The following is a 27,877-nucleotide window of genomic DNA, read 5'->3' as shown; positions in this document are numbered from 1 at the left end:
GTCACCAGGGACCAAACCAGTGGACAAAGTCAGAAAAATTGCATTCACTTAGTAGTTGTTACAACATCACAAAGTTAGTCAGCTGCTGATGACTTTTGTCTTTCCTGCTTTCTTTTATAGATTAAAGTGACATTTTTCAATAAACCTGGAAAATATTTTGTATTGATAGAAGTGATGATTATGTGAAACTTTAGGGATGTGGGCACATAAAATAAAAGGCTGTGGTAGCTTCTGGTGATAGCTGAGCTGCAAATTTTACATGCATTTCAATTGAAAAACAATATCTTTTACTAACAAAACTATATTTTTTTAAATCAATACCGATATAACAAACTAAAAATGAAGATCATTTGTAATACGATGATCTATGCTGAAACTATAACTTTAAAAGGTTACTAATAAAATATGGACAAAATATCTATATATTAAATTACATCTTTGGAAAAGATGCAACTTTAGTTCACACACATAGATTTGAGTTAACTTTTTTCAAATTTCTTCAGCTGGTAATTTTCTGATAGTTTTTGTTGCTTCATCATCCCCCCCCCCTCCATCTTTTGTGCTTGTCAGGGAATTGTTATTTTAATGGACTTCATAAAAGTTTCTTTGATGTTCAAATCATCTGCTTTCTTCACTTTATTTTTTTGAAGCATTTGATTATATCTCCCATATGCTAAAATCTGAAATACCAGAAAATTCAGAACACATTTATCACTGATTATTATACTGAACCAGTTGCCAAAGAGAGAGAGACAATCAGACTAAGGATGTGTAGAAAGAGAGAGAGACAGAAATCTTTAAAAAAAAAAAAAAATGTTGTTATACACATTTTTTTTAATGTTCTCTATTTTGCTATCCGTGCCTTCAGCCAACACCTATTAGCTTAATAATAGTTTACTCACCGAGATGCCATCCAATGTGGGAGACGGAGGAGAATCGTTCATAATTTTTGCAATAAGTGCTTTAGATTTAACAATGTTTTCTTCCGTGGCCAATAGAGCCTCATGGGGATGAGTAACTGAAAGAACAGAGAAGATAGATTTTTTTAATAAAAAACCAATTGAAATTTTTACGAATTATGTTGTTGCAATATCTTTGGTTTAATGAGAAGAGTATAATTAAAGAAAATTGAAAGCGTCTACTTATAGACACTGGCAATAGGAATTAACTGACTAATAAAATGGAACCATGCTCTGCGAGCAACCAAACAGACACCAGAATCACTCAATAAAATATACTGACTATTTTAGAATTCCCACAAATAATTTTTTCGTGTCCACACAAAAAGGACTCTTGCTCTTTGTCTGCAAACTTTTATAGTTCAAGACTTATACAGATTAGCTACCCACCGAAAACTCTTCTAAAATTAAACATGGCTTTCGATGCAAAATAGGTCAATCCAGAAAATTTGCAGTGAAAAAAGTATTTATTGGATGTAATGAGGATAACCAGTTTTGTGGACAAGATGGGTACAACAATGGAGATGCATAAGAACTCAGATATGGAGAAAGTATATCTGGATAGTTAAGTTATTGAGGTTGTTCAGGCATTTTGTTACGTTGATAATACCATTGGAGCACAAAGTAGAGAAATTGCTAAGGTAATTGCAAGAGTTAAGAATGAATGGAGTAAATGACTGTCATTACTAACCAGCAGAGTGTTACTATTGTCAACTATGGGAAATATGTATCAGGTATGTGTATGCAGTATGATAATGTATGAAAGTGAAAACTGGCTAAATAAGATTGAGGACATGCATTGCATGGAGAGAAATGATATGAGAATGAAGCAATAGACATGTGCTGTGACTCTTAAATACAGGCTTAGTTCAAATGACCTCAGAGGGAAATTAGATCTGGATAGTAGATGAACAGTTATGACAGCAGGTCAAGTTCACAGAAGGAGGATAAAAATAGAGAAAGGGGATAGAGAGAAAGATAGAGAGAGATAAAGAGACAGAAGTTTTAATAGAAGTATGTCACTTTTGTTTTGAGCACCACCAAGTAGCCCGGCTAGTCTTTAATATAAAAAAGGGCAGTTGTAAATGTTGGTTATATTTATGTTTTTCAGGAGTCAGGAGGATATTCTTATGAGAACAAAACAGATACTACACTACCCACCCACTCTGAATTTAACATTGAAATATTGTTCAATAGCCTGAAATAGTATAATAAACTGAATTCAGCATTAAAATATAGTAATACAGCTTCAACTTCAGAGAGACAATCCTAAATTTCCATTATTAATAGCAGTAATAATATAGTTCCTGATTCAGAGTGATATCAAATCTCCATTATTAATAGAAGTAATAGTACAGTTTCAGCTTCAAAGAGACAGATAAGAAAACACTATTAGTAATAGACGTAAAAGTATAATCCCGGTTTCAGAAAAACAGGTACCAAATCTCCATTGGTAGCAGAAGTAATAGATATCTCAAGCTTTGCAACTATTGATTGTCCTTTAGTTTTGTGTTAATCGTAGAAACAGAGTGAAAAACCAATAATAAGAAACCATTATCTGTTGTGAAAGACACTACTGATAAGCAGAGCAATCATTTTCCCCATGGACAGATTTATCAGTGCTAAAGCTTTGAAAGCAACTAATCAAGAAGAATGTTATAAAACAACAGAAAAAAAACAGGGCTAAAACTGAAGCAGGTTTTATGCGAGTGTTTGTGTGTGCACACACACACACACACATGTTAATACTACTGTATGCAGTCAACACGTGTTTATATAACTATTATTTAGGAGAGACAGTTACACCCACTGTTAAATAACAGACTCTTCTAAGCGACATATAAAATCAAATAAATAAAAAAAAATAGCAAAGTGCAACAAGCCATGTAAAAAGACAGTTAAAAGAGATGTACATTTGTATACAGTCTGAATGTTTGTTCAAGACAACTTTAAACTTAGATATGGTAGGCATCATCACTACCTCTTCTGGAAGGCCGTTTCATAAAGCAGGAACATTCACAGAGAATACTGCCTTTCTTCTATTGAGACAAAAGCACCTATGATACATCTTTTGCAGAGCTTCATATACAGGATGTTTGGAAAAATCAATGTCATAACTTCAAAATTATTTCTTATGTATATACCGAATATGCCTGGTTCTTAAGTTATAAATAATTGAAACGAATATTGATCAAAATTTTTTTTATTGGAAATCTATTTATGATTACTGACAATTCCAATATTTTTCCCAGATCCCAATACAATTACTAATATAACAAAGCCATTGACATGTACGGTGATGTCACAGTGGGACCAAAGAAAGAGGAAAGAAAAACAAATAAAAGCAAACTGAAAAAAATAAAAATAATATTCTTTTTGTTGTTAAAATGAAACTACAATGAATAATTATTGGGCAATATTTACACAACTTTAACAAAAAAAAAAAAAAAAAAAAAAAGACTAATTGTAAAGTTTAATGAATAAATATTTATTTTTCTTAATAACAAACAACTGATAACAAACAAAAATATGTTTTCAATTTTGTTTTTATGATTTTTTTTCAAATCAAAGTTAGAGATTCATATTTTTGGTTCAATAAACTAATGATAGCAAAAAAAATTTTTTTTTAATTAAATAAAAATTTTTTTTTTGCAAATAAATAAATATTCACATTTAGTTCTTCATAATAAAGCAATCATAGTAAATAAATGTTTTCTTAAAGGACATTGGCTGCTAAATACGACTTTATTGGCTCAGCATTTTTATTGGGCAATCTTTACGAAACTAAGAAAATTAAATTTCAAATCAATAAAAAAATCTCTAATTGTAAAGTTTCATGAATAAATATTTATTTTTATTAACAAAAAACAAAAATATTTTTTTGCTTTTGTTTTTCATGATTTTTTTTCAAATTAAAATAAATATTTATATTTTTTAATAATAAACTAATGGTAGCAACTTAAAGGATTTTGGTTACTATGATTTTATTGGTTCAGTGTTTTGGCACCTTTTGGCCTTTTTCATAGACAACTCAAAAAATGTTGATGATCGTATGGTCCTTATTCCACATACGTACCAATATTAAGCTGCCTTATAATTATCATTAAGGAATGTTTATGTACAAAAATAAAAATATACGTAACCAAAATAAGAAATGTTTAAGAATATATTGCAAGGAAGCAATTGATTATGCCCCCTCACGATAACATAAAAACTGTAATTGTTGGCAGGATCTTTTATTCGAAGAGGATTCATTAAAATTACGAACAATCTAAAATGTAATGGGCATTTATTAGAATAGCCAACAAAACAACAATAAACGTTCTTCTATTTTGTGTTTTAACTTATGTTCATGTTCAAGTGGACTTTTACTTAAAATAAAAGTAGTGTAAATATTCTCCATAGCAATATTTTTGAATAGTGGTGATTCTATGAAGGGAATGAAAATATGTAATGCATTGTGCAATCTATAAGATAAATCTCACCTATCTGTTTAAATGTATGTATGTGTGTATGTCTGCCTAAAACTTTCAACAGAGGCGATGGATTTTCACAAGATCAGTATCATTTTGAAGCTCAACCCTTCAGACGACAAATATCGGAAAATAGGCTAAAAACATTAATTCTTTCATCTTCAACTGGGCTCTTATCTACAAGGAGATGTCACTTTTTTTTCACCAATATTTTCGAAAGCATCTCCTCTTTTCAATTGACTAGCCTTAATTTAAACCTTTGCCACTTCCGGTTTGGTGATAGATGCAACGGCAAAGATGTCACATTGTTTTTTTTTTTCACATTGTTTTCCTCCTTCAGGGTACGGATTTGAGCCTGCCTACCTACTACACCTCCAAATACCCGGGCAATGCCAGGCACCCAGACTAGTAAGTACTTAAGTAAAAGTTTTAATAACCAAAACAGGATTTGTTGAATTAAAGTTTTTTTTGTTTTTTTAATATCAATAATTGTATGAAATAAAGAAAAATCTTCAGTATGTGCAAAAGCAAACATACAGGTATAAATATATTCACTGGCATTAGCTTTACAAGTAATGGTAATATTCAATGTGCATAGTTATGTTTTTAATCTGAAGTTTAATAATGTTTGTGAGATGTTATTTATTTTTTAGTCTTTTTCAACCAAAATATCTGTTTGCTTTAGAGATGCTATTATTTTTAGTAGTCTGTTTGGATGATTATCCACTATTCCATACACCAAACATTCCATTATTTCTGAAATTTAATTACCTGCTTTAAACCCTATACAACTACACATCCAAAACCAAAATTTTATTTTCATTATAAAGACTTTTAATGTGGAGACATAAATCTTTGCAAAACAAATGATAATGACAAAATTATTTGGGTAGCTAAATTAGCTATCGATTTATGATCATTCAATGTTTATTGGAAATTTCCTATCTGGCTATTGGTCCAGAAGTAAATTTTCATAGTGTATCACTAAGAATGCAGGCTTTGAACAAGTGGAAAAATCGTTACAAACATAATATCATCTTGTGATTAATGAAAATTCCTCTTAAGACCTTAAATTTGAGACATTTTTTCAAATCAAAATCATGTAAATTGGAATAAGAAGATTTGGTGAGTAGAGGTCTATAGTGATAAATAGTATGATTGTACAGTTCAAAAAAGAAGAAAATAAAAGAATAGGTTTAATTCTCTGAAAAGTCATACTAAAATTGTCCACAAGGATGTTCCTGAGATTCTTATAAATGACTCTGCTCTTGATGAGAAATTGACTCTGAAACTTCTTGGTTTTTCTTTCTCCTCCAATCTTTCATCTATTCATCTATTAAATCCATTGCTATTTCTGCTTCTCATAAAATCATTCTTTCTGCTTACAGCCTTCGTCTATTCAAGATTAACGTCAATAGGCATCTGTCTTTGCAATAATTAGCTTTTGTTCTTGTTAGCTCTTTACATCACATGGCTTAGTGTTTTGTCTCAAGTGATTTCCATAAAAAAAAAGGACTTGTGGTATCGTGGATAAAATACTAGGTAAAATTCCATTGTGAATAACACTCTTCTGGACATTGAAGGTTCAATACTAAGTGCAGTTGATAAAATGTATACAAATGCAAATTGCTTAAGACTTCTACTTGATCATGGATAACGGAATAAAAGTATGTTACCTCCATGGATTAAATAATGCATTCCTTCCAAATTCTGCGCAAATTCCAGAGTTCAACAGGATACACTTGAAAAAAGTCAGAGACTACATCATGAGAAACGTTGTGTGGATAACACTCAAAATGAGAACAGTATTACAAATAATCCTGTTGCAATAGTTTTGACTCATTATGGGGGTATGGTCCCTCACAGTTGGGAGATTCTATTTATAAACGCTGCTGCTAAGAACTGACAAATCAAATTAATTCATGTTCTGCTATCAATATATCAGAAACCAGAATTGCTCCATAAAAATTAAACTTTTTTAGCAACCTTGCACATATTTTTTTTGTGTCAATAGGAGAAGGGTCTTTTGCTCTTTGGCTGCAAAATTATAAAGTCCAGAATCTGTACAGAACAGCTGTCCCGTGAGAATTTGTCATCTCCAGGACTTATACAGAATAACTACCCATCAGAAACTCTTGAAACCAAACATAGCTTACAACTCAAGAAATCCAAATGATACAAATCATCAATACTTATATAAAAATTTATAAACATTATATCTTTATTTAAATCTTCATGGAGGTAACAAAAAAGTGGTGCAAAACTTCTGTTCAGGAAATTGCTATATATATATATATATATATATATATATATATATATATATATATATATATATACATTATATATATAAAAATGTAATTCTTGGTTCGTTCAAAATCGATAAAACCATATTTCTGCATTACCAATTTATTTGAAATTTTCAGACAATTCATCTTTAGAGTCGAGGGATGTTTCTATGTTATTAAAATAAATTAACATTGCCAATTATAAAAATATTAAATAAAATAAAAATATTTTTCGTAAGCTGATACTGCGGACCTGTTTTGTTGGTAGAACTGAACTTCTGTTTCAATTCATTTCATACACCATGATTTGACAAGACGAATTAGAAGACTTCATTTTCTGTTTACTCGATAAGTAAAAAAAAACATAATTCATTTGTTTATCTCCCAAATTTTTTAATTTAAAATTTTTTTCTTCATTATATTAGGCAAAAAAAAAGTTGCTCGCTTGCGTTTTGAGTTGAAGCATAAAGGTCAAAGTTGTTTTTTTTGTTTTTGTTTCATTTTGTTTTTTTAAACAATTGTTTTAATATAAGAAAATATGAACTTTTTTTTATTATTAAAACTATAAATTGTTAGGTGAAAGTATAGTTTTTTTTTTAAGAAAATTTACAGATTAGTAACATGCTTAAATAATAATTGGTGCTAATGCAGAGAGTGATCCGTGCTATTTTTTAAATCGTATTTCCACGTTTAATTAAAGTTTTTTTATATGTTTTTTATATGTTTTTTTATTCAATTGTAAGTAAGTACAGATTAGGTACAAAACACCCTCCCCTCCCTTTGTTAATAATGGCTTTTTAAATAACATTATTTCAGCACGGATCACTCTCTGCATGAGTACCGATTAATGTTTTGTTTTTTGCTTTTTTTACCATAGTTATTTTTTTGTTTTTTTTAAGGAAACCTTTTTAACAAAATTAAAAGTACACTTTTTTTTCTTTTTTTTTTTTTACAGAAGTTGTTTTTATATAAGAAAATATGAATGCTTTTTCTTTATTAAAGAAATTGGGTACATGCACTTATTGATCCGCGCTGAAATAATAACGTTATTATTTAAAAAGCCATTCTTAACATGGGGAGGGGAGGGTGTTTTGTACCTATTCTGTACTTTAACCTTACAATTGAATAAAAAAGCATATCATAAAACTTTAATTAAACTTGGAAATACAATTTAAAAAATAGTGCAGATCAGTAAGTGCATTAGCACCAGAAACTGTTCAGTGAAATACAGAAAAGTTTCTACGAAGAACAGTTATTTTTTCAGCCATTCTTACCAAAGGGGAGGGGATGGTGTTTTGTCACTAATCTGTGCTTTCAACTAACAATTTATTAAAAAAACAAAAGATAAATTTTCACATTAGGTCCACCTCCACAATTTTTAACATGGGTAGGTTGGGGAGGTGTATTCCGAAAGCCGTTCTTAACATGGGGAGAATGATGATATTTATTCCAAAAGCCGTTTTTAACAGACAAAAGACAGGTTAAAACACGTGGTTAGGCATGGGTGGTGTTTATTCCAAAAGCCATTCTTAATATAGAGAGGTTGGGAGTGTTTATTCATGGCCGCCAGTGAATTATAGTACATAGTACAGGGCTTTATATCTCGAAAACTACTTGCCTCTGCAAATTTTAAATGAGATTTTCTTATTCATAAACTTGTGGAGATGGACCTAATGTAAAAAAAATACTCCCCACAAAAAAAGATATTGTGAAATTTAAATTTAAGCGCGGTACCAAAAATAAAATTAGACAGAAAAATACCGCCTTCGGGTTTGTACTTGCACAACGACTTGGAAAAGTTGTCAACAAAAACAAATATATAATAAGTAAATATTTTCAAAGGCAAGATAAGTTACTTTTCTACCTATTTGGATAATTTTTAGTGTTTTTATTGGGTTTGCACTACTGTACATATAGATTCGAAAAAGTTGTCAAAAAATAAATGTATAACAAATATTATCAAAGGCAAGATATGTTACTTTATTACCAAAATGGATAATTTTTTAGTTTTTTTTTTAATGTAAAATGTTTATTCGGCTCGAAAAACACAGCGTTTACTGTTATATTTGAAAATTACAAATGGCGGCAGATTCTGTGTTAAACATACTAAGTTTGGGCAAATGAGTTAAAACTAAAAAACTATACAAAATACTGTTAAAAACCACCGAATAAAAGTCTGCCTATGTCACGGTAACATATATTGAGTGAGTTCCTAACAGTATTTTGTATAGTTTTTTAGTTTTAACTCATTTTCCCAAACTTAATGTGTTCAACACAGTCTGCCGCCATTTGTATTTTTCAAATATACCGATAAACACTACATGTCTTCAAACCGATTAACATTTTACACTAAATAAAAACACTAAAATCTTATCCAGTTAGGTAGAAAAGTAACTTATCTTGCTTTTGATAACATTTATTTGTTATATTTATTTTTCGACAACTTTTTCGTTTCTGTGTTTAGTAATACAAACCTGTTTTATTTACTGTAACGCTTAGTCGGCTCGACAAACAGTGTTTATCAGTGTATTTGAAAAATATAAATGGTGGCGGACACTGTTGATGATGTTAAGTTTGGGAAAATGATTTAAAACTAAAAATTTATACAAAATACTGTCAGAACCCACCGAATATGTCGGCCTATGTCACAATAACATATAATCAGTGGGTGTCTGACACTGTTTTGTATAGTTTTTTTAGTTTTTAACTGATTTTCTCAAACTTAACGTATTCAACAGAGTCCGCAACCATTTGTCTTTTTGAAATACATCGATAAACACTGAGTTTTTCGAGCCGATTAAACATTTTACATTAAATAAAAACACTAAAAAATTATCCAGTTAGGTAGAAATGTAATTTACCTTATCTTTGCTTCCATTTATTCGTTTTTGGACAACTTTTTCGAATCTGTGTATAGTAACCCCTCCCTCACCAAACATTAATTAAAAACTCACATTTTTTAATACAATAAAAAAAAAAAACTATTTAGCGTTTCAACGTTTTAGCAACGTTCGGCTTAATCCACTGAATGTTGGTCGAGCCCAAGCCATGATTGATGGTAACTCCTGAGGATCCGGATCCAATTCTGCAAGAGCACCATGTTTTTTCATTTTTGTTTTTTTGTTTTTTTTTTTAACTTTTTGGAGTGGATTTCTGTACTAAGAATATAAGTAACATGCATTTTCTCTTTTTATTAGAATTTTCCATTACAGCAAATTGAGCCACAACAACACGTGGAAGGGTACAGCTAGTATATATATAAGAGAAAGAAAATTAAAACTGTAAGTTGAACTTTACAATCTGAATTTATTGTTCGACGGAATACTAAACAAAAACAATTTACAAAGTCCTTATTCCACAGAGTTTCAAAGAATGCTATTCTTATTATTCTTCTCATCAGAAGACATGAAGAAATCAGCAAATTATATTTGTAGCAATGCTAGAATTTCTAATTAAGGCATTAAGTGAAACCGCAATTTATTGTAGTTATAAATTGCCAAATAAAAAAATGAAATAAAATGAAAAAATATTGGATATGTAAAAAACTAATATAAAAACAAATATATACATATATATACATACTAGTGGGGGGTACCCGGCGTTGCCCGGGTGTTTGGAGGTGTGTATGTAGGAGGGGAGGACCCTGTTTTAATATTATAAAAAAAACACAATGATATAAAAAATTGGAAAAACCAAAACAAAGCAAAACCGCAAACAAATTTTTAAAAAAATATATATAAAAAAGGGAAAAAAAAATGCCTGACACGTTATCTCTACACCAAAGAGACACACAATTGAGAACGGATAAAATTAACCCTTTAAAAACACTTGCAGGTGGTTGAAACTAACGTCAACGTTTTCTAGGTCAAACATGACGTCATTGTCGTAGTAGTAGGAGGAGGCCGAATTTAGGGTGAAGGAACACCCACACACACACCCACACATTTTAGCTTTTATATTTATAGATGCTCCCGCCCTGGTTTAACTAATATATGACACGTAAAATTGAAAGGAATAAAAAACAAAATGAACATGAAAGAATACCAAAGGGAAAAAAAAGAAAAAATACCAAAAAGTTACTGCGTAAAATGTAAATATGTTTATTTAAATCTAATTTTTTTTTTTAATGGAAAAACAAAATTCAAAAAAATAAAACTTACCGTGTATAATGAAAATATGTTTATTAAATTTTATTTATTTATTTTTCTTTGTTTCAATGAAAAAAAAAATGAATAAATAAAACCAGAAAACTGACCGTATTTTTTATTTTTTTGTACATTGGTTTGTTTTGGTTTCTTTTTCTATATTGTTTTCTTTGTTGTCGCTGTTAACCAATTTGAATGTCGTCTGATTCCAATATCAACAGCGTAGTAGTAATTGTTCTAATGAAACTCTCAGAAATGCAATGTATAGAAATAAATAATGAATAAGTAACTAATCCGAAAATAGAAAGTCAGCTTCCCCTCCCCTAGTATCACGTATGAAATAAGTGCAAACATAATAGAAGTATAAAGACAGTAAAAAAATATTAAAGCCACTAATCGGTGCAAGATTTGAAGAACGCTGGCGGCTGACTGTTAAAGTTTCTTGTAAAAACTGGAATCCAATGTTAGTTGTTTCGTTTAAGTAATCCTTCGAATCGCAACCCCCCACCCCCTACAGAAAGAGAAAAAATATAAATGGAGGAAAAAAAAGGGAAAAAAAAGAAGAAGATATTTATAAAATGGCATAAGTAACCCACAGAATAACTGGAATGTACAGTCGCGTTTCACCCGACGGAAAAATGCCAATCCATATTTTTTAAGCAACTAAGAACTCAAACCGAAATGTACAAATATCAAGGAACTGTAAGGGTAGTAGGCCTTATTCCGCGGAGTTTCAAAGAATGCTATTCTTATTATTCTTCTCATCAGAAGACAAAGAAATCAGCAAATTATACTTGTAGCAATGCTAGAATTTCTAATCAAGGCATTAAGTGAAACCGCAATTTATTGTAGTTATAAATTGCCAAATAAAAAAAAAATGAAAAAAATGAAAAAAATTGGATATGTAAAAAACTAATATAAAAACAAATATATATATATATATATATATATATATATATATATATATATATACATATATATACTAGTGGGGGGGTACCCGGCATTGCCCAGGTGTTTGGAGGTGTGTATGTAGGAGGGAGGGACCCTGTTTTAATATTATAAAAAAAACACAATGTTATAAAAAATTGGAAAAACCAAAACAAAGCAAAACCGCAAACAAATTAAAAAAAAAAAAAAGGGGGGAAAAAAACTATTTACCGTTTCAACGTTTTAGCAACGTTCGGCTTAATCCACTGAATGTTGGTCGAGCCCAAGCCATGATTGACGGTAACTCCCGAGGATCCAGATCCAATTCTGCAAGAGTACCATTTTTTTTCCTTTTTGCTTTTTTTTTTTTTTTTTTTAACTTTTTGGAGTGGATTTCTGTACTAAGATTATAAGAAAAATGCATTTTCCTCAGATCCCGTGCTAAAGTGTGAGGACATTACATTTGAATGTAATGTCATGATTTTTAATCCTATTAAGGTCAAACTCACACAGGGAAAAAAATGAGTTCATTTTATTTATGTAGAAGATAGAAGAGAAGAGGAGATTATATATAATAAAAATTATTGAATTTGTATTATTAATAAGTTAACAGTGTCCATAGATCATGTATTTAGCCAATAAATTCAAATAAGATTAAACATTATACCTCCTGCCTCAGCCATTAAGTTCCTCAATTCATTCAGTTTTGCTAAAGTTGAATCCAATTGTTTCTGTGAGATGTCGAGGTTGACAAGTTCTTCCCGAAGTCTTGCATTGGCAACTTTTATCTGGTAAAACAAAAGCATACAAACAATAAGAAAAAAATTCAGAAAGATGAAATACATTCAGGATTTCACTTTTTTTTATTATTATGCATCCAAAACATAGCATTTTGTTTTTATTTAATTAATTATCCCTTTATATTTATTTAATCAATTAAATAATGAGAAATTGGAAATAAGATCCTAACACAAGAGAGTGCAATCCGTGGTGTGAGTAGATTACTATAATCAAGTCACACCTCAGATTGCAGTTATTTTCCATTTGGATCTTTTAGAGTACAATTTCATAGACTGATTGATTGATTTATTAATTAATTGATTTTTTACTTCCACTCGTTCATTCCATTAATTCTGAAAATGCCTTCTAGTCCACAAAATTTGTTTTATGTGTACTTTCAAATGTATGCTACTAAGTGATACATTATTTACTAATGTTTATCCTGATAAAAAGTGTATCTCTTTGAAAATCCATGAGTTGAGGATTTTCAGGTTTTAATTTTTATAGATTTATAAATATTGTAATCTATTCAATTCTTATTTCCATATCAATTTTTCTTATTCTTTAATTGATCTATCTAGTGTATTGATTTTTCTATTATTTCAATCGGTTCTAATATAAAGCTAATAGTTATCTTTGTAATTTTATTTATATCCGGGGGGGGGGGGGATTAGCCTTGCCAGGTCATAAAATATGCTTAAATATATTTTAATCCATGCAAATTTTGTATTTATTATTACACAACCAATTCTCTATTCAATATTATATTGTGCCTAATATATACTAGTGATTTCAAAAGTTTTAAAAGAAAAATGACTTAAGTGCAATAAGCTAGAATTGAAACCAAAACATTTAGCACTCCAGCCGTGTCTCCAACTGAAATAAATAGTTTGCATATCTTTCAACTTGCCGATATACATGTACATGGTTTCACCCATCCAAACAAAGATTTTACTCTTATAAACCATCCTTGATGTGCAATTACTTTTTTCTGTTCATTTCCGTGGTATGTGGCCAGTAGTTTAAAAGTTTATTGGTTAAATATTTATACACAAAAAGACACATACGCACACATCTGTTTTATTTATATAGATGTGTGTGTGTATGTAATGCTCATACCAGGATTATTTGGGATTATAAGATAAATTTCAAGCCCATTTAACTTCCAATTTTATAAAATCTATATATCTATAAAAGTGAAATTGTCTGTGTATGTGTGTCTGTACATTTCCCTACCAAACTACTCTGTCAATTTTCAGTCTACAGACTTGAGATTTGACATAAGGGGTATTGAGATTTGGGAAAATCTTTTTAATCCATTTTCAGCCAGAAATTTGGCTGTCAAGGGGTCAAAGTTCAACGATTTGACCTTTGAAAAATCCACCAAACTCTTCCGCCAATTTTGGGTCTAAACACTTGAAATTTTAGATGTAGATTACTTGAACATGGATCAAACTTTTTAATTTGATTTCAGCCCAAAACAACAAATGTTGAGAGGTCAAAATTGGGGTCAAAGTTAAAAACAATTTGGCCTCTGCGGTCTCCACCAAATTACTCAGCCAATTTTTGGTCTAAACATTTGAAATTTTACATAAAGGATATTTAGACACACAGCAAGCTTTTTAATCAGTTTTTGGGCGAAAATTTGGCTGGCAAAAGGTCAAAGTTGAAAGAGTTGACCTTTGCAGACTACCAATCTCCTCCATCAATTTTTGAAATTTTACATGTAGGTTACCTAGACATGAGTCAAACTTAATATATATATATACATTTGCACATAAAGTTATGAACAGTACATAGGGCCTGAGAAAAGTCAGGCTAAACTGCTAGTAGTATATAAATGCGAAAAAAATAAAATATATATAAAGAAAAATATATGTTAAAGATCTCTTAATGTAAAAGCTCACTTATTCACCCTGTCATGATAGAAAAAAATATTGCATCAGATCCATCTAGACTGTTTTGTTTTTGAACTAATTGTGACTATTTCTACTAAAAAATTATCTAAGTTGAAATTGATAAAGAATATGCTGAAGAGGAAATCATATCATATAATTGTGATACAAAAGATTCTATGAAACACATGTACATAGAGAGAAATATTGTTGTAGTGCTGGTTTTTGGAGCAGGACTACAAAATATATATCTATGTGTGTACATAGAATTGAAGGAAAAATTATTTTGTAATCAACGTTTGTTTAGTTTATTTATAATTATGCCAAAAACTGTTTCCTTTACATCTATATAATTATAAAACTCTGTGGACTTTGCTTGCTTGCGTTTTGTCTTCAACGATTAGGCAATTCCATCTTTTAAAAAAGAGATGGCAGATGGATTTATATATATATATATATATATATTAGTCGATGCATTTAATCCTTCGTTTAAATAAATGCACTTAAGTTGGATGTAATTAAACTTACTTTGAGAGGATGCATCTTAGTTATTGCAAACAACACTCCCCGCCCAAACCGCATAGATACTTAACGTGTCAAACTCCATATGACATGTATTCAACGACCAAACGTTATGTTTATGTCTATCTCCATGCAACAAGTTAGCACCACAATATTAACTGCTGTCTCTCTCTTCTCTCTTATTTCTTAACCCTTCTCCTTCTACCCCCCTCTGCCTTCAAAGTTTTACCCACCTCACGCCCTTCTTTTGCCCTCTAATTTTAAACTTCTCCCTTGCTCCTTATAACCTTCCAATGTCTAATAACATAACTACTGCTGATATCTGATTGAAGTTCTTTTTCCTCATTTTTTTGTGCTTTTTCTAATGTCTTTTTTTTTCCTAATCATAATAATTATTTTTGTAAAGTCTAATGAAGTTATCAGATCGCTGATACGATTCGGTAATCAAAACATGTGCAACTAATGTAACTAAGCAAATAAAACAGTAATAAAAGTGTATATATATATATATATATATATATATATATATATATGCATATGGGCCTGGCTCAGAGGCTAAGGAATGAGGGTGGAGGGTTGTATATTTTGGTTTTGATTCTAGCTGATGGCACCCAATCATATATATTTTAGTTTTGATTTCACTACTATATATTAGGTTTACTACAATAATCGATAGAGAATTATCTTTATAATAATAAGTACACTTCTGATCAGAAATTTAAGACCATTTGAAAATCTTTAAATTGAAACCTTTTCTTTTAAGGATAGATTTTAAACTCCTCCCACTTATGGTTACCAATACAACAACCTAAAATGTTATGGAAAAAAAAAAACTACATTCCAATCATTTAATTCGGAAATTTACATTTTTCTTTAAATGAGGCATTTTACACTTGATCAAAATTATAAGACCAGGGGTATAAATTCTAGAAAATTGCAAATCACAGTTTTACTACGATTTACCTTAGCTATGATCACCTGCTCTGACAAACCTTGCTTATTGGAAAGCTAGAATTTGAGCATGCTCAACTTTGGTAAATTTGCTTGCTTTAGGCATGGTGACACCTTTATGCAGTGATTGTTAATCTGTAACTGAACTAAAAAAAACAATTTATACTCTTGGTCTTATAATTTTGATAAGTGTAAATGGCCTCATTTTATAAAAATGTAAATTTCTGAATTAAATATTTGGAATATAGCTCTTTTTTTGTCCGTAACCTTTTAGGTTGTAGTACTGGTAACCTTAAGTGGGAGGAGTTTAAAATCTTATTTTTTAATTAATTGGAACGTTTATTGAGATAAGTATTATTTATTCATTTATTTATTGCAGACTATTATCCTCATCTTTTTAGTTGTTGCTTCACAACGTTTCGGCCAACTATTCTTCTGGCCTTTGTCATGGGTTACCGCGACGGGATAGAAACTCCGAATCTCCTAACAGCATCCTCAGCAATTACTGCCTTCCATAGTTGTTGTCTCACCACGTTTGGGCCAACTAAGCCTCTGGCTAGCTTTGGGTAGGATTGAAACCACTATCTTCAGATAATGTTCACCTGGAGACAACAACTAAGAAAGGCAGTAATTGCTGAGGATGTAGTTAGGAGATTCGAAGTTCCTATCCTGTCACGGTAACCACCTGACAAAGGCCAGTGAAATAGCTGGCCAAAACGTCATGAACCAACAACTAAAAAATGAGGATAATAGTCCAAAATAAATGAGTTTAAAATCTATCCTTTAAAAAGGGTTTCTTTTTAAAGATTTTCAAGTCATCTTAAATCTTTGATCAGGAGTGGACATGATCTGCATGAATTACAATATTGTATTTAAGCATATCTTACAACTGGGTTACTTTCTTATAGCACTGAATTTTTTGATGTAAAATGTTACCTTGAAATGAAATCATTTACATTCATTAAGAAAAATATAATTTTCTCAGTATCCATTTCACTTTGGACTTTTATCAAGTGAGCAAATATTTCTTTACATTTTTAAAAATAGTAAATAAAATTCAATATTTTATTGTTTCTGTAAACAAACATTTTTTTTTTAATATTTAAATAAACATTTCTTTTTTTTTTAAATCAGTTTACAGATATTCTTATTTATTATATTTAAAAAAGATATTTTACTTTGATCTAGATTTTTGGCAGGGTCTTCAAATCAACAAACACTATTTACTTCTGAGGAATTTCAATACTAAAACTCATTTGGATGAGTAAATATGCGATGTTGCCTAAAAAATTTCTTTTTTTAAGAACATCGACTAATATTTGGCATACAAGTCGAACATTTTCACTTTTCAGAGAGAACCATCATGAGAAGGAAAAAGAAAATAAGATGGGAAAGTTTTGTTTCAAAAGTTATTCCAATCAATGAAATAGGGGAAAAGCTAACTTTATATACAAGATTGTCCCTTCATACTTCATCGATCTCCCCTTTTATTTACCAATGTAAGCCCACTCTTTGATATCTCCACCACCTCTCTTTCATCCTTTTTTCTTCCTCTGCAATTTCTTTATTTCTTTGTAGTTTGCATATCTTTTTCTCTATTCACTTGTGGGTTAGATTTGCTATGGTTTAATGTTAGGACAAGAGTTCCATAACTCTTGCAAGTTGGGCTTAATGTGCTCGTTTACGGTTTACTTTAGATTTGTGCAGGAGACTTTTATGTTTGTGATTTGCATTTCTCAAGCTTTCTTTGCTACTCGAATGGCCCTATCATTTCCATCTATGCCAGCAGCAAGCGATGTTATTTCTCTTGTATTTTTTTATTAATGTGTTTGAACATTAGCTGGAGTTAATCAGATAATCAGATGTATTTTACAAAACAGAGTCTATGAGATGGGAGTGATAACTCTGACCTGTGTTGCAAACTCGTACTCAAAGATCAAGATTTCCTAACTGATTCAGGATCATTTTGTATGCTGAATTCTAAAAGTATGCGCTCTTTAGTCAGGTCCGATTTTTAAGATAGATTTTTTTTTTTTTTTTTGGTATGTGTGTGTGTGTGTGTGTGTGTATGTGTGTGTGGAGAGAGAGAGAGAGAGAGAGCAACAAAAAATATTAACCACTAAAACCAAGCTGGATGAAACGTTAGTTATAATTAGTAAAAACACATTTAAAATAATATGAAAAATGTTTAATTAGTTGTCGGCAAACAAAATCGGGCAAATTTACAAATAAGTTAGCCATCAGATTAATTGAACTGACAGATTAAGTTCAACTGAGTGGGTCCTGGATATGACCTTAAACTATATCCGATGGTGAAGCCCCAGCTTGCAGGCTTTAAGGAGTGTGGAACCACCCTTTAATTGCCATTACTCCCAGGTCCATTCTGACCCGGAGTGGTAGTACCTGTTAGGGTCCCAACTATGGGTTGAATAGAAACCGATTTGCAAAAAACAAATATATTCTATTAAAATAATTGTTCTTCAAAATCACCGGATTCGGCATTAAATAACCTGGAAAGGGTTGATATGCCGTAAAACAAAAACAACCAAAAACATCAACTGAGAGAAATTAAGATAAAGACACTGACTGTGCATGTAGGGAGATGAAATAAAACTAATCTAATTCGTCTACTCCCATCATGAATTGTTTGAAGTCTTAGTCTTCTGCACAAAATTAACAATTTCAGTTTTCAGAGAAAACTGTCACAAGAGGGAAAAGGAAGGCCAAATGAAGAAAGAAAGAGAAAAATCAGGAAAAGAGAAAAATAAAAATGATATGCTCATGTTACTCACCATATTACCTCAAATGTATATTCCATAATTCATAATAGTCGGCTCAGTAGTTTAGAAATGAATCTTATATGCATACACATATATATATATATATATATATGTGTGTGATGAGGAAAATCATGGTATAGAAATCACATATCCACACTTTAAATAAGACCAAATACTGAACCTAACAAATTAAAATGCCTAATTATAAGTAAATCAAATAAATACACCCCTGTTATTTTTTTTTTTTTAATGTAACCTATGTACCCTATAATGGCTAAGATAAAACAAGAAATCCTTCAAAATTATATGCATTATTCAAAATTTGCACTTTTGCGATTTAGGCTTAATTAAGAATCCAAAATAATATCTTAAATTTAAACTTGTTAAATTTGAATTAAAGATACTAATCAGTAAAATGTTAAATATAAATAATTTGCATTATAAATAACACAGAACAAAAATGCATAATTGTTACAGCTACAGAATATCTGGAAATGTCTTCTCAACCATCAAATCTTTTCTCTCCAATAGGTTTATGCAAGTAGTCGTTGATGGGCAGAAATCCAAAGCTCAAAGTATCAGCACTGCCATGCCTCAAGGATCAATTCTGGGCCCAACTCTCTTCTTTATCTTCATCAATGATCTCCCAAATCACATTCAATTCGTTGACATATAAGCACATGACATAGCCATCTATGCCAACACTCCAAAGGCAAGTACCGACTGAAATCTCTGAATATTTCTCCTCTTACATTGAGCATGTGGTGCAATGGGGCAAAAGGTGGCTGGTTAATTTTAAGGCACCCAAAACCAGGCTTCTATCTTTTAACCGCCAATGTTCTGATTCCCACTTGATATGAATGGCTTTTGTCTCAAAGCTCCGATAAGTTTCTGGGTGTGATCTTCACTCTTGAACTGAAATGGAAGATTCACATCAAATCTATTGCCAAGGTTGCTGGAAAAATGGTTGCATCATTCTACCGCTCCAGAAGGTATCTCACTCCTGATGCAATCCTCTATCTGTACAAATATGTCCTAAAATGGAGTACTGTTGCAATGTCTGGAAAGGTGCTCCTCAGAGCACTCTATCCTGCTTTGACAGAGTTCAAAACTGGTTTCAAAACCCAGTAGGAGATGCCCTATTCTCACCTCTGCAACCTCTTTTCTATGGAAGAGACATTGCAAACCTGTCTCTGATTATTTTCATGGCAGGTGTTTATCTGAGCTTCAATTTAAAGTCCCCCCTCCACAAAACTTTCACAAAAAGCACTCGTCTAGCTGCAACCACTACCAACAATTTTCCCTGACTCTCTATCTGTGCCTAAATCTAAACACAAATTTCCTGAACAAAGCTTCTTTCCTAGAACTCTAGAACTGCCTGCCTATTGAACTGTTTCTACTTTGCTTTCCAGCTAACTACAACATGGTCATCTTCAAGTCCAAGGTAAACAAGTTCTTGTTGAGCATTCCCTTAAATAAGTATCTCATTTATAAAAACATAAGTTTAACTACCGTAATTTCTTATATAACACAATTACTATCGCAACTATTTGCATATAAACAATTATCTATATATTAATACGATAGCGTATGTTATTTTGTGTATCACGCTCACATCTTTTTTCTTCCGAGTGACTGTCGTTTGATTTTTATGACCTTCCATTTCTTGTAATAAATAATTTTACCAATAATGCTTCATAATTTTAGTTTCGGTTATAGCTGAAGGAACTCAAGTTTATATATATATATATATATATATATATATATATATATATATATATATATATATATATATATATATATATATATTTTCTTCATAAGTTTTGGTTTCAGTTTCGATTCAAGCTGATATACCCAAGTCATATGGATAGATTCTTTTATTTTTTTAAATCACAACTTTTTAATATTTAAGAATCGAAGAAAATTGATTCTATAATAATTTATACAAAATCTGCATAAATTAAAGTATCATATTTAAGCATATTTTATGATTGGGCAATGCCAGGCGTTCCTGCTAGGTTAGATAAATACTTTTGCAGTTTTAACAAAAGAGCTACAATAATATCAAGGTGTCTCCATTTACACTGAACATCCATAGAATGCCAACATCAATATATTACATATTAAAGAGTCTGCTGTGGAATTTCCACATGTCCCACTAGTTAACATATAAATTATTAAGTAATTCAGTTTTACATTTTCGGACATACATTTTGAGATCCTTCTTAATGGTAACTTTCCCTTTTCTTTATAAATTTTAAAATGTCAGCATCTCCTAACTTTCAACGCGTGTTGATTTTTTTAATCTTTTTATTTTCTCTCATTGCACATATCTGATTATGCTCATAACACTTCCAAGGAAAATGTTGGAAGCAGAATATCTTTATATATATTGAATTTTGACAGTTTTAATAATGTTCCTGGATTCCAATATATTCATTTTAGACAATCTATAATTTAATATTCCAATGTATGATACCTCTTAACACCTTGTAATGTAGCCGTGGATTCACCATTGAACAAACTGCTTTACACTCTATTCAAGTATTTTTCAGATTTTATATATATATAAACTATTTCGAATTAATAATGAAAACCTAATCTTTTAGGGTTATATTATTGTTCGTTTTTTTTAAGTCCGATGAGACGATTTATGTCTTTGAAACCCCTTTTCTATATTTTATAGTAATCTTCTTTATACTACTTGGAATAATAAAACTTGTAAAGTATGTAACAATATTTGATTATTTTCACTTTCACTTATATATATATATATATATATATATATATATATATATATATATATATATATATATATATATATCTACTTTTATATAAAAGGAACATTGTGTGTGTATGTATGTATGTGTCTGAGTGTATATGTGGGTGAGTTCATTCTCTATGGATTCGAAACTGGCTAGATGATCCAATTTTTATGAAATTTCACACAAAGGTACTTATGTGCCTGGCAGTGTTCTTAAACAGGTTTTGTATTGGAATGTCTTTAATAAGTATCCATAATCGAAATAATTCAATGAAAGAAGGAACAGGCGATTTTGACCAAAGTTAACACTTTACACAACCTAACATCATGTGCATTTGAAAAGTTTTATTACCACTCAAGTCGAAAGGCCTGACATAACAGAATGTTCTTTAATATGACAGGGGTGCATTTGAAATGTTTCTGTTTAAAGCACAATTGAACCATGATACTTGACTTTTTCATTTAAAACTTAAATTGAAGCCATTATCATCACACAAACAGTAAGAGCAGGCATATAAAATCAACAGTATGTTCTTTTATATGACAAGTGCACATTCGAAATTAATGTTTCTGTTTAGAGCACAATTGAAGCATGATACTTGACTTTTGCATTTTAAACTTTGATTTTATATATAAAGATAATTTCATAAAATCAACATAAGATTCTCTACAGTGCAATGTAGACTACAATGTATTGTGGACTAAGTCGCTGTGGGGAGACATGTGAAGCTTTCTCCTGGTGCACGGCGATGGATCCTCAACTAGAACAGGCAATTGATCATTTTGATTGTAAAATGATCGATTTTACTTATTTCAAAGTATGGGAGTGTGAAACATTCATTGATCATCATTCAATCCTGGGCAACGTCGGGTATCCCTGCTACCTAACTTTATATAAAGAGAGATAAATACAAAAAGGATATTTTTATAAGGATATGAAGGAAATCTTTAAAAAAAAAAAAAAAAAAAAAAAAAAAAAAAAAGAGAAAAATTTTGAGAATAAAAATTTCCAAACAAAAAATAGTTTTACATACAGCCCATATTTTCAGCTCTAACATTGTTATTTCATCATCTAATGATTCTTCATCCAATTTTGTCACCACCGTTGTGTGCACCTCATCTTCTGGTAGCAGAACATTACTTGGGATATTGAAAATGTTCTTGTAGAGATACAACTAGAAAAAAACGAAAAAAAAATTAAAAATAGATATAAGTAATACATTTTCCGAGTTATATTTTAAAGATTCAAACAATGGTTTATTTTTTGTAAAAAAGTCTTAGATTTTTTTAACTTTAGATAAACCAATTATAAAACGATATTTTGTTAAATATTAATAGGGTTCCCCTAGTACAGGGTGTCCAAAAAGTCACTGAAAGGGTTTTGAACTTAAATAGATTCTTTATTTTTGATATCTTTCTGTAGTTTTTACACAATCTGACTAACGCATTGGGAATCAAATATATATATATATATATATATATATAAAATTCAAATAATCTTTATTTATGAAAAATAAATGTTTAAATGTTGTCCATTTTCAGCTTCGCATATTTGTGCTCTTTCCAAAACATTCATGACAGATTGCAGAATCTGTCATGATTGCTATTTAACTCCCTTATTTCATTCCTGATATTTTCCTTCAATTCTTGCAGAGTTTGAGGATTTGTTAACATATAGACTCTTTCTTTAAGATATCCCCACAAGAAAGTGTTTCGAATTGTATTGTGACTTGGGCTATTTCTTACATGAAAATGCCGTCAATAAACTCTTTGAGTCGAAACAATTGACCTCTGATTTTGGTAAAACAATTTTACAAGTTGCGTATGTTGTTCAATGTTATACTTATCCACAATTAATTTCCAAAATATTATCTGTAAAATAGCTGAAATAGAGAAAAAAATTATCATTAATGGTAAAATGACAAAGATTTTCAACCCTTCTGTGAATTTTTGGACACCCGACATTGCCCAGGATTGAATGATTGTATATAAATTATTTAGCTGAGAATAACAGGAAATAGAGATAACTGGGATATCAGCTAAGGTCAATTTGAAGATTGCTTAGACTGTGGAAATATACTATAAACAGATAGTACATTACATGGCTGAACGAGAGAAAAAGAGAGTGAGTATGAAGAGGGTCTTTTTTGTTTGTTTGTTTTTTTCTTTTTATTAATTAAGAACAAATAGAAAGTACACCCACTTTTTCATGGTTACCATAATAAACAAAGATACAAAAATATTTTAAGTCGCTTTTCATTTACATTTTGCATTCTTTTTTTTTTTTTTCTTCATCTTCTCTTCATCTACCTCATTTTTTTTCAGTTTTATTCTATTTTCAACTATCATTTTTTTTTTTATTTCAACTTCATTAATCTTCCTTACGATTCCCTTTTCTTTTACATTTACTTTCACACTTAGTATTCTTTCAAAAAAGTTCTTGCTGAGCCATTGGCTCTTAAGTAATCAAATCCTGCCGTTTTTCTTTTCATATATTAAATATATGAAAAGAAAAACGGTTATCTTTTTTTCTGATTCAAATTATTTAATTCAACCTTGGAGAAACATTCGGCATCAATGAAGAAATCTTTTCCAAATAAATCTTTTTGACTAAACAAGTCACATTTTCCTAAGATGTATATATAAATACACAAAAACTCTGAAGAAAACTACATTTTGACTTTAAATATATATTTTTTAATACATATATTAAGCTCTATAAAATATTGAGCTTTAAAGGGTTTTTACAAGCAGATGATAAATATAATTGGATAAATTTGAAAGGGTCTTGCTAATTTATTTTAGATAACGGGTGTGTGTGTATTTTCTTTCTCTATGTCCCTTAAAAAGATTTAATCTTTAATATATTTTCTAAGTATGTGCTGAATAGCAAAATTATATCAAAGTAGATTTAATATTTTGCTAATGACTTTCCTCTGAAAATATATACATTGAAAATCCATGGATTAAGGAAATTACTTTGAATTATAAATAATAATAATAATAATAATATTATATAATAATATCACAAATTTTTTTGTTTTGAAAAATTATATTTTTCTGAATGAAATCTATATATATAAAAGGCAAAATGTGCGATTTTTACAAAATTATTGCTATTTTGGCTTCTCACATGTTAATTCGGCTTTTTCGTATAAAAAGCGAAACTAATTCAAAGCTAAGGCGTGTTCCCGGCAATCGCACCGGGAAACGTCCAGAAGCAATCAGCTTTGATCAATGTGGGGCCAAACTCCTTATATCAGACAGTTGCTATTCAATCTGGACAATGGGGAGCTGGTGTCCCCATTGGGGGAAAAAAACAGTCAAAGTTGGGTAAACAAACCCAACAAAAGTTAAGTCCGCTACTTGTATTTGACCTCATTAATCAGGTCAAATAGAAGCAGTAGAGTTAATTTTTATTGCGTCTACTTAAATAAATAAATTCAAATGTGTTTCTGTTGTATGTTGCAGTGGCCCAGTGGTTAACGTCGCACGCTTTTTTTTCACACTTTAATTTCCAACTTTGCCTCAAGGCTTCGGGTTTGATCCTGATACTCACCTTCGGGTTTGATCCTGATACTCACCTATCAAAACTTTTTTTTTTTAACCCCCCCCCCCAAAACCACACACACCTCCAAACACCCGGGCAACGCCGGGTACCCCCCGCTAGTATAATATAAATCTGTTTAAATGTATGTATTGTAATTGTCTGTATTTTTGAGATGAGGTGTTTTCATTGATTGAGATTGTCGGACTGACTTCCTCATCTTGGTTGTTATTGTCACAATGTTTCGGCAGGTGTTTTGTATCGAACTGGGGAACCGTTTGTTAGAAGTCTCGAACCCAACCCTTTATTATTATTACGGGGGTACCGTGTTCGGACTCCAGCTAAGCTTTGGGACATAGTTGCTGATTCTCTGTTTTGAATGTTACTTTTTCACTGCCTTTGTTCAGGATTGAACTCAGCACCTTTGAGTAACTAAACTTTGATACAACTAGGACCACTCGGCAATATGTCACTAGGACAATTCTTAGTTGGTTTTTGTTAATGTTAAACCTATGCTGTTATTCAAGGTTTTCTCTCTCTATCAGAGGTGTCCAAATTGCATTCAGCTCTATGCTTGGTTTGCTCAGTAGGTTGTTATGTCCGAGCATGTGAGCTGCTTCTTTAAGTTTTCTCACTTTCCAGTGGGTCTCTCTGTTTATTATTTTTATTTCATCCCATAGGAGGCGATGGTCCCCCCTCTCCATCCAGACATGGTTGGCTATACCCGATTTTTCCGCCTCTCCTTTAGTTACCACTTTTCGGTGTTCTTCCACCCTTACTTTAAGGGGGCGGCATGTTTCACCCTTGTAAACCTTTCCGCAACTGCATGGGATGGAGTATATGCAGTTTTTGGTCATGTTCTCCTCCATGCGGGGCTTCACTCGTACCAGGTGTCGTCTGAGTGTTGACTCGCTCTTAAATACCATCCTGATGTTGTAGGGGCACATATTCTCTGAATCTTTTCGGAAATGCCTGGTATGTATGGTAGGCAGACCGTTGGAGGATTTTGGGTTTCATTCTCCTCTCTTATACTATCAACACATCTGGTGGATAGTATGCTATCGGGGTAGTTGTTACGACGGAGGGTATTCTTCAGGCAGTGAAAAAGTAACATTCAAAACAGAGAATCAGCAACTATGTCCCAAAGCCTAGCTGGAGTCCGAACACGGTACCCACGTAATAATAATAAAGGGTTGGGTTCGAGACTCCTAACAAACGGTTCCCCAGTTCGATACAAAACACCTGACGAAGGGCGGAGGGCAAAACGTCCGAAACGTTGTGACAATAACAACCAAGATGAGGAAGTCAGTCCGACAATCTCAATCAAATGTATGTATGTTTGTATGTCTGCCTAAAACTTTCCACAGAGGCAACGGATTTTCACGAAATCAGTATCGTTTTGTGGCTCGACTCTTCAGACGACAAATATCGAAAAATTGGCTAAAAACATTAATCCCTTCCACCACAACTGGGCACTTTTCTACAGGGAGGGGTAAAAAAAAAAAAAATTGTTCCTTTATGACAATTTAGCTATTGAATTAGTTTAAATATAAAAAAATCCAATCTAACTTCACTCACGCAATCATAGACCAGCTGTTATAGTGGCAGCGTCATTATCTTAAGATTGCAGATATTTTTTTTTTTCGATTTTTAAAGTTTTAATATTGAAACAGGGTTATTTATGCCATTTTTTGGTTCGTTTTTTTTTGTTTTTTTTTTCCATCACATTTGCTGCTTTTTTTTTTTGTTTTTCCAATTTTTTTAAGTTTTAACATTTAAACAAGGTTATTTATGCCATTTCTTTTTTGTTTGTTTATTCTTTATTTTGCATCATGCTAACTGTTTTTTTTTTTTAGATTTAAACCTATGTCACTTCCGGTTTGGCAATGGCCGCAACAGCTTACACGTCACGTTTTTTTTTCACTTTCTTTTCCTCCTTCGTGCCTGCCTACTACCACTTTTTTTTCTTTTTTGCGCTCGCAAATTTTCCTTCTTTTTTTTTTCTTTTTTTTTTGCTCAACTAACACCCTTACACACACCTTCACTTTCTTTTTCGCCTTTGCGTCATGGGTTTGAACCTGCCTGCCTACTACAACTTTTTTTTTTTTTTTTGCTCAACACACACCTTCAAACACCTGGGCAACACCGGGCACCCAGGCTAATTTAAATATAAACTATATATATATATTACTACAACATTTTTTTTTGATACCTACTTACACTAGTGCTGCATCCTTTCAGGAAGTATCAGTGCAGGGTGACACGATTACTACTGGTTGGGAGATTCGAACATAGCCACGAAGTCATCTCTGCCTCCATTATAGCAAGGAACAAACCTCACGACCAATCTCAACCGCGAGAAATATCGTCGAAATGTTAACATTTGTTTTAAATGTCGTAACATCCGACCATAGTGATCTAATGATTATAACATCATGATCTATCCATGCAGGCTAAGGTGACCGACTTTCTTTTAACTTTCAAGTGCTCAACAATAAGAACCGAGTGTATATATATATATACTAGCATTTCAGCTAGGCGTTGCCCGGGTGTTTGGATGTGTATGTTGAGCAAAAAAAAAAAAAAAAGTGGTAGTAGGAAGGCAGACTCGAACCCGCACTGCAAAGGAGGAAAAGAATGGGGTAAAACCTAATGTTTATGCTGTTACAACCACCGCCAAACCGGAAGCGACATTTTTTAAAATTAAGGCTAGACAATCTAAAGGAGAGGATAACTTAAAAAAATATCGGCGAAAAAAGTGACCAACCCCCTGTAGAAAAGTGCCTAGTTGAAAGGGAAGATATTAATGTTTTTAGCCAATTTTTCGATATTTTTCGTATGAAAGGTCG

General features: G+C 31.3%; 1 protein-coding gene across 1 annotated transcript in view; it reads right to left on the bottom strand.

The window, feature by feature from the left end:
• The window catches only part of LOC145297907 (protein MIS12 homolog), a 293,967-nt gene that overhangs the window by 101,797 nt on the left and 164,293 nt on the right, over positions 1-27,877 (bottom strand). Inside the window, exons 5-7 of the mRNA XM_080144242.1 lie at positions 22,516-22,656; positions 12,457-12,577; positions 903-1,018 (exon numbers count right to left, since the gene is read on the bottom strand). Of these exons, the coding sequence (XP_080000368.1) occupies positions 903-1,018; positions 12,457-12,577; positions 22,516-22,656 (378 nt within the window). The remainder of the gene's footprint in view (positions 1-902; positions 1,019-12,456; positions 12,578-22,515; positions 22,657-27,877) is intronic.

Source organism: Euprymna scolopes, chromosome 18 (assembly GCF_053919585.1).
Source record: "Euprymna scolopes isolate OS-2025 chromosome 18, ASM5391958v1, whole genome shotgun sequence".
In the NCBI taxonomy this organism is placed as follows: Eukaryota; Metazoa; Mollusca; class Cephalopoda; order Sepiida; family Sepiolidae; genus Euprymna; species Euprymna scolopes.
This window is presented reverse-complemented; position numbering and strand designations above follow the sequence as displayed.